The following is an 8,919-nucleotide window of genomic DNA, read 5'->3' on the forward strand; positions in this document are numbered from 1 at the left end:
TGCATGTATTGCATGACCATTGCTGTTTACTGTGAGTTGATCACTGATTATTACCCATGTGTTGTCCATTATAAACTTACGCTTACAGGTATTACTGTAACCAAAATATTAGATTGTTGATGCAAGAATGATTACCTTATCTCTAAGTTGTTGGCAAGTGTTTGAATCAGAAAATCCTGAAATTACCCACAATGTCATGCATGCATGCATGCATGCATTTCTAGGCAATGAACTCACATGATGCAAGAGCAAGAGCAACTCATGTCATTTTAGAATTGCTGACAAGTACTGGTATTTGGTTTTCTTTTCCACATGGTGTTCTATAAAATGCAGAAAGAGCGATCATGATGATGAATTCTGTAAGGTTTCCTCACTGCATTGCATTTCTATTGAATTCTTTCAGTTGGCAATTTACACTGAGAAGTTTGAAGAGTTTCAGGGCACTTTAACCAAAAGTAATGAAGTCTTTCAGCAGTTTAAACAAGAAATGGACAAGGTAAGTAACCTCTCCACGCTTGCAGAATATCTGTCTACACTTCCTGTCTGTCACTTACTTTCACCTTGTTCTATTGCTGTGAAATGGAATTGTGGTACCATGTCGGATTGGGTACAAATTTGAGAAGTTTTATGTCCAGGCATTATGTTCACCTATTGTAGTGGGAAACTGTTGATAGGGTGATTGGACCCAGCTTTCCTTATGTGGATTGTAATCCTTTCCTCAGTGGTTGCTAATTAAAATTTTGGTCACATGTTCTGTACAGTGAAACCTGTCAAATACAGACACTCACAGGAACAGCTTGACTCTACGTTGTCGGAGGTGTCCATTAATATCCATGACCAGACATGCATATTCTTTTTATACACTGACACACATAAGACACTCTGCACATTAGCAAGCTACTGCTTCCCCCTTCCACACACATGCACATTCAACATAACAAAAATTAAAGTTAAACGTCTATTTGTTTTATTATAATTTCACTGTATGAGTTTTGTTAGTGTTATAGAATATATCGAGGGTAGGGAGAAAACGGAGAGATGAAAACTACATACCAGATTAGGAGGATAAAACACAGCTTTGATGGATGAATGAAAAATATTTGTTTTCAAACAACACGTTGCAGTGTGAAGTCTAGTCACCTTTCTCTTTAGTACCTTGCATATCAAAGTCTAGTCACCTTTCTCTTTAGTACCTTGCATATCATGTGTATTATTTAATTGTTGTTCTTGGAATAGATGACCAAAAAAATAAAGAAGTTGGAAAAAGAGACTTGCACATGGAAAAGTAGATGGGAGACATGCAACAGATCTCTACTTGAAATGGCAGAGGAGGTGAGTTTTGTGTGTCTGTTAGTCATGTATGGTGCTGTAACTTAGTCATGTATGGTGTGTACAAGTACTACAAGAAGTTGAGGGCAGCCGTATGGCAAAATTAGTGACAGTGCAGCAAATATTTCATATTTTGTTAGGCTGATCAAAGACCGTTGTATACACAAACTATTGGCTTGTCATTGCAGGCAAAATCTTGAGTAGACTACGTAAATAGAGTACTTTTACTAATGTAGTGCCCTGATACAAGAAATAGTGGTATTTTAATCAGTAGTTCAGTCTCACATGTTCTATGCTTCATTGTGTCATGTTGTGTTGTGTTAAAACTTTTCAATCAGACCCAAATATTCTGAGCTAAACAAAACTTTGCAATCATATGCAGTCAATGGAAAGTTCCATTTTCCTCCATGATGAAAGTCATGCCATTTTCTGTCTGCAAGCAGCCCTTCTTTGAGAAGACAGCTTCAGTTCCTAAAACTCAAAAATGTAAAGTTTTTCTCACAATCAAACAAAATGGTTTTACCATTGGTAAAATTGATATCAAAACACTTTTGTATTTACAATGTTGCAGTGTGTGTAATGATGTAAACATTAACAAATGAAGTCGTGTAACCCAAATGATGAGTGGTCCATGTATATCTTTTGGCAAGTGCTATTGTAACTAATGTGGAAGGTTAATTTATTATGTTACAGAAAACCATTCGAGATAAAGAAATGCTTGCACAGAGTAACAAAATACAAAAACTGGAGAAATTATGCAGGGCTCTACAGGCAGAAAGAAATGCACTGATCGGCAAGACAAAAGCAGGTAAAGCAATCTGTTGTTAGAAAATCATTCATTTTACCTGGCTGGTATGAAGAAATACAATGACAATGGTAACAGGGGTTAAAATAGATCTTTTTACCAATCTGCACACTGTGTGTGTCAGGTTTTGCATCAGCGTGCACCAGTTTCTCAGTACCTGCTCACTTTACACCAGTAGTTTATCAATGAGATATTCCACGTCATCCTTCCCATCATCCAATGCAAGGTTATCAATGAGATATTCCACGTCATTCTTCCCATCATCCAGTGCAGGGTTATCAATGAGATATTCCACGTCATTCTTCCCATCATCCAGTGCAGGGTTTTGTTTTTGGATTCATGGAGTATGACTGAGTAAGACCCATGAAATGTGGGGTAATATTACTTTATGGCCAGGCATGCAAACAGATTGTCACGTTTCACAAGACTTCTTCATCAAGGATTACATGTGGCTTCATGCTTTGAGTCAGTTATTTATTTTGAGTTGAAATAAACTGTGTAAATTTTGCCAGTTTAAATGACTAGATTTACCACATAATTAACTTTCACTGGTAGAGATCAGAATATATGCTGTATGATTTTCAACATGCACAGTGTGCAGGTTGGTCTGGCAATCTACCTGCACAGAAGTAATATGGTTATACATAGTGCAATGTGCATGTTGGTGTTTTGATTCTTGCGTGAAACATGAAATGAGTTTCCATACCTAGAGTGGGGATTATTTTTGAGGGACAGAATCAGCAGTCATTTACAGTCTCTAGGTTCTAACATGAAGTTTCCATAATTCTTTTGGCATTGTGCTGATTAGCAAAAAGAACATTAACAATGATAGTAATGGAATTCCAATCAACACTGAAGATGGCATTGCTGAGTATGTTGGGATAAGGCTGATGAAATTGTCTTATCTCTTACGGATTTCCAATGTTTGTCAATTCTTGTTTTAAAATGTCTACCAAGGAAGATCCGAGAAGCCATTAATATCAGACCTCACAATTCATAAGTAAACAGAGATGGGGGTTTTGAAATACCCCATATTTACAAACAATTGATCACACCGCCATCTAGTGGTCAACTATAAATTATTCATTTCTTTTGTCATTCTGATGAAGATCATTGTCCATGACAGATCGATCAATATGCTGAAAAACATTGACTGCTTGTGTTATAGAAACTTCATTCTATTGTTAAACTGTGTTTATGTGGTTTGAGATGCAGGAGTATTTCGCTGAAAATATGTTTTCCATTTTAATCCTGAGACCAACAACGGTCACATTCAGCATTTTTCGTTTCCACTTATGAATTTACAGGGAAAGGGTACATACCTTTTGTGCAGCTATCACACTTTTTCTTCCATTTTCATTACAGATCTCAAAATTTTTCACTGAAAATATTTGTTGTAAAATTTAATGATATGAATGATCAGAAATTAATAAGACTGTAATTTGTACACATCTTTCTGACCTATTCAGGAAGTAGAAGTGCATCTTCATCTCCAACTCCAACGCCACAACCATCAGGTCAGTCTGATCCACCCAACACAGGCACACAGTCGTCCAATGAACAGCCATTGTCATCTGATGACCGTGGACCACCAGAGGGCGCCACATCAGCTGATGAGACAATTAAGAATCCGTCAGGTGATGATGACCCACCAGGTGATGAGAATTCAACAGCTGCATCCAACATTGATGACTGTCCTGATCCTTAAGATAATGGCTTTATGTCAGTTATTTTGATAAAAAATTGTAGAAAATAGAATTTTTTCATTTTGCTCAATTCTGACTCTATTCTCTTCACTTTCAGAACAACAAAATCACACTTGATTCAGTATTGTGATTTATTTGTAATGCTATCCCTTAGTTCATGCGCCATCTATAAATTGTACCGGGATCCAACAAGTGCAGAAAAATTCTGTAACACAAACTTGGACACATGGAAGGATTATTTGAGAGAAGACATGTGAAACACCAGATTCTTTAATAATTCTGTTTGGAAAACAAAGCAAAAACAAGTGATTTTCCATATACATCAATTTTTCAGACCTTTACAATATTCACTTTATTAAATTTTTCTATTTTGTAATGTGGCTCTGGCGATGGTAAATAATTCTAAATAAAAATGTTTCAACTCATTGGAATATCTAAAATTTGGTTACGACTTTGATGGCTACAAAGTAATACTGAAATAAGAGTGATTATTGACCTGTGACACATGAAGTACTATGTTTGTATGTTCATGTATACATGTACGTAGTATGCTCGTGTACTTGTCCAAGTATAACCGCCTTCCCCCATTCAGTAACACAGTATCAGTTATACTTGGGGAGGGACTTACACCAGAGCAACCTGTGCTATCTGCCGTACATGCTTAATTTATGCTAATTTATGTATAATTACTGAACACCACTCAAACTTTCAGTCACTTCCAAAAATTCACCTACATCCAAAGAAATTGTAAAAGACAAAATATACTGACATGATTTATATTTTCATGATCTCATGAACTGGCATGCCATGATGACATTAATACTGTGATAGACCACCATAGCCAAAAGACAGCAAAACCCAGCAATGATTTCCAAGCTTAACTGACACAGTATTTTATGTTGCTGTTTCAAATCAAACTGATTAAACAATCCCTGGATACAGAAGTGACTATTTGGTTAAATTTTTGTTTGAATCATATCTTGGAATAAAAAGTAACCTTTGAACAAAGACGTCATGTATGCTGCTGATCAACAGCATTGTATGAACTGTGAACCAACCGGTATGCAATGGCTGCAGATAAAAGCAACTCAACTTTCCAATATCAAACAGTCAGCATCTTGTGAAAACGACGATTCAGCAAAAATTGTAATACTCACCTGTAAAAACTTAACAGATGAAAGGACAACTGCTTCAAAAAAATGGTATTGCATGTTTAGAGGATGAAAACTAACATCATGGAAGCAAGACTATTATTCTATTTGGATACAGAGGGTCACAGAATCATAAAGGCACTGAAAAAACATGTCATTTTCCTTACTATGCTGTCATGGGAACTGCAATGTCCCATTGTTTTAACATCTTTTAATAGTTTCTTTGATCTGAAAGTAATTTTACCAACTGTAATGACGTATTATACTTTCCAAACCTCTCTGTATTTGGGTGTAACTTGGGTAGGGGCTTATACATGGATGTACAGCATTTTCAAAAATCCTCTGAAAGTAGTGGAGGGGCTTACACATGAGCAGAGGATTATACTTGACAGGGGTGTATACTTTGACGAGTATGGTAATTTGTCATACCAATTGTGTGATATACTTATCACTGTACACTTCATGTTTTTACGTTAGGTCCTTGAGATGTTCATGGCAAGGTGTTCTTATCTAAAGTTTTACAAACTCTTTCTTCTTTTGAAATGTACATTTCAAGTTCATTAATAAGTGTGTCAAAAAGTGTCAAAGTTCATATTCCATCAATCTGGTGACTAATTGAGTTGGACACAGGTGCTCTTGTAGAATTCCTAATAATGTGAATCATCACTGTCTTGCTCTAGATGTGCAACAATCAATATGTACGAAGAATCATTCACTGACTATAAGACAGCACTTAAATATTGTCATTCGCTTCCCTATGCTACTGCTTGCTGGTTATCCTTCAAAAGCATTAGTTATTACTATGAAGTATGGAGTTTCCATCCTTGGTAATTTTCAAATTGCAAAGCAAGCATCCATCCTTGATTAACTGAAAGTGTACATTGTAAAAGAGCCAGTTCCTTGCTAACACTACCAAATCTTTGCTTTCATGACATCATGTGGATAGACCCTTGCGATCAGAAAAGGCAATGACAAAGTTTAATCCTTTTACCCCTGTCTATATGTAGAGGTCCAACTTTACAATAGAACACAATTGGATTGGACCAAACCATTGTTGTGAAATAGTTAACGTGCATGGCAAGTAGGGACAAAGTTCAAGCTGTTTTGATGGTACCATCCATGAAGGTGTAACCACCATGTTCTTGTGAACTAATGTTCTACTTTCAACACTACCAATATTTTATGACATGTTTCAAATGTTGAATTGGACAGCTGTGTATCAGTTGGTCATTCATACTTGTGCACAGAAATTGTTCCAAGATTGTGACAATTAGTTGACATGAGATATACAAGAGAAAGCTGCTGGAATCTATACAAATGCAAGTGACTTTATGTAATTACCATGGCAACAAGCTAATCGGTATTTTTATGTATTTTTAAGTGAAAGTGAATGAGTTAGTAACACCACAGCTCCATTTGCAGTGCTGAACAGAATATTACTGTACACTACAACCATAGCACAAGTTGCCTTGCTTTCCCTAACACTGCCATTAACCCGTTCGCAACCATGGTTTAGCCCAAACCCATTGTTATCAATGTTGAATGTGGACCTGTTTACAGGGAATGGGGTGAACAGGTTAACATCTTGCCATTCCATACAAGATAACAGGCTTTGCCATAGCAACTCATGATGAAACAGAGGGGGCTTTTCCTGAATTTGATAAGGAAAACATCAAATTTCATGTTGAATTTCTGTTTCAGATATTGCAGTGTTTTTACATTGAATGACAGGAATAATTGCAAACAAAAGATATATGTATTCTGGAAAACAACAGCAGCCCTTTTCTGGTGAAAATCCTTTGTTTTGTATTTTCATCTTTGTTTTTATCATGCAAGTGAATTTTCTAAACTTTTCTCAGGTTGCAATTTTCAGCAGATGTAAAACTCTGATCATGTGTAAGGTACTATGTTTTCAGTTCAACAGCCAGGTGTCAACAAAATGTAAAGATCTGTGAAGGAAATCTAAAGAAGTGCATAGTGATACAACAGTGTTCAGAATATCATACAATCATGGATGAACTGATTGTTAACATTGAAAGCAAAATGGCCCTCACCTCTGACACTTCCCCCGTAAGTGATGAATTCAGTACAACAGGATAGCTCAATGTAGAACATAAAAAATGTGATTATTGTCAATTTGCATCTGAAAACATGGATCTCAATTCAAACCTGAATTTCCTTGACTGAAGTACTGATGTAAAATATCAGGGATCATTCAATGAATTTACTTTTATCTATCTATCTCTAATTATTCTTGTTCTTTCTTGTGATATTTTATGTTATGTGTGAATCTCAGAGTCTAAATTCATGAAATATTACTGATTGATTATTGGCCTGCAGAGATACTAATTTAAATGTTCCATATCAGGTGAATCACATGTCAGGAAACATACTTGAATGGTTGACTTATATTGATGAAATGTAAAATGCAAAGAAATCAATCTTCTGCCAAGTGAAATAGCAATCTTGATATCATCAAGAATTCAACAATTTTATACACATAAAAAATTGCACTTTTGTCTATCAGGTAAAATGTTTTGCATTCTCTACTATGAATTCTTATGAAGCATTAATTTTGTAATTTCACATCTTGATACACTGCTTTGTCAAGTTTTGTACAGTGAGCAGTGACATGTGACAAATTGCATTTGCAGAGAAAATAATCAAGATACTCTTCTGTCTTTTTTCTGTACTGATGTGATCAGGGAACTAATAAAAGAATAAAACTACAAGCAATAATTAACGTTTGTGTGTGTTTGTGTTTTTGAATTATTCTTCACATAAATTCAAAGCATACACATATCATTCATACATTAAAAATTATTAGAGATTACAAATTATCAAATCATTTTAGAGAGCTAATGTTCAATGATTTTGATAATTAGTCTGTACAGGTGACTTATGGATTAGGTTCGGTCCAGCCGTCTGTCCGTACATCCATCCGTCCACTCCGATATCTCAGACATGCCCGAGCCAATTCCTTTCAAATTTGGTACAAAGATACTTTGGGCACGCAGAATTAGTGCCAATCAATCTGATTAAAATCAGATGTAGAGTACGGCGACGTCTTCTTATGCGTACGCGGTATTCTCTCGCTGTCGCCTCTCACCAATACAGCGATAGCGAGAGAATACCACGTACGCGCATAAGAAGACGTCGCCGTACTCTACATCTGATTTTAATCAGATTGAGTGCCAATGTGGATAATTAGGGATTTTTAAAAAGCTGTTTCTAGAGACCGCAGCCAAATTTGATGAAGGTTTGTACAGATATTGGTCAAAGAGAGCTCAAATAGCAAACAGGCATGTGTCAGTATTGTGTCAATTTAAGCTAATTTGTATGTTTAAGGAATTTTCAATTAATCAGGTGATATTTCAAGAAATACTGACTTAAATTTGACAAAAGTTTGTACAGATGTTGATGTACCAGAACTTTACTAGTTTGCAAAGACCTGTCACTTGTTAATTTGCATATTTAATGAACTTTCTGAATTAATGTGCTACATCCAGAAATGCTTCATCAAATTTAATGAAACGTGGTACAGAAGTTGATCTCACAGTGTTGTAATAGCATGTAAAGACATAAAGCAGTATCATTTCAATTAAATATGGATTTGCATATTTATAATAAATGAATTTTCATGATATGTCTAGAAATGGTGCAGCAAATTTGACGAAACTTCAGTGGTACAGATGTTGAGGGCTGTAAAAGTGTACAAAGGCATGTAGCAGTGTCAGCTCAATTAACTGCTGATTTGCATAAGACCTCTTACATCGATACTAGACAATATTAGACTTGTTAAATGGCGGGTAAATATCTGACATCTGTCGGAGATTTCACCACCTTACAGATCTGGCTATCAGACATTTATTGTCCAGTATCAAATTTTGACATCCCACATATTCCTATCATGTACATAACTATCTAT

The 8,919-nt window shown here is 35.7% G+C and overlaps 1 protein-coding gene across 7 annotated transcripts in view; it reads left to right on the plus strand.

Annotated features, from left to right (window-relative positions):
- The window catches only part of LOC139141766 (alpha-taxilin-like), a 30,086-nt gene extending 22,352 nt beyond the window's left edge, over positions 1-7,734 (plus strand). For all 7 annotated transcript variants that reach the window (XM_070711411.1, XM_070711412.1, XM_070711413.1 and 4 more), the window contains 4 exons: positions 404-496; positions 1,237-1,332; positions 2,023-2,137; positions 3,604-7,734. In XM_070711411.1, the coding sequence (XP_070567512.1) occupies positions 404-496; positions 1,237-1,332; positions 2,023-2,137; positions 3,604-3,842 (543 nt within the window). In that variant the 3' untranslated portion in view covers positions 3,843-7,734. The remainder of the gene's footprint in view (positions 1-403; positions 497-1,236; positions 1,333-2,022; positions 2,138-3,603) is intronic.
- Positions 7,735-8,919: the final 1,185 nt, after the last annotated feature.

The sequence above is a fragment of the Ptychodera flava genome, chromosome 10 (assembly GCF_041260155.1).
Source record: "Ptychodera flava strain L36383 chromosome 10, AS_Pfla_20210202, whole genome shotgun sequence".
In the NCBI taxonomy this organism is placed as follows: domain Eukaryota; kingdom Metazoa; phylum Hemichordata; class Enteropneusta; family Ptychoderidae; genus Ptychodera; species Ptychodera flava.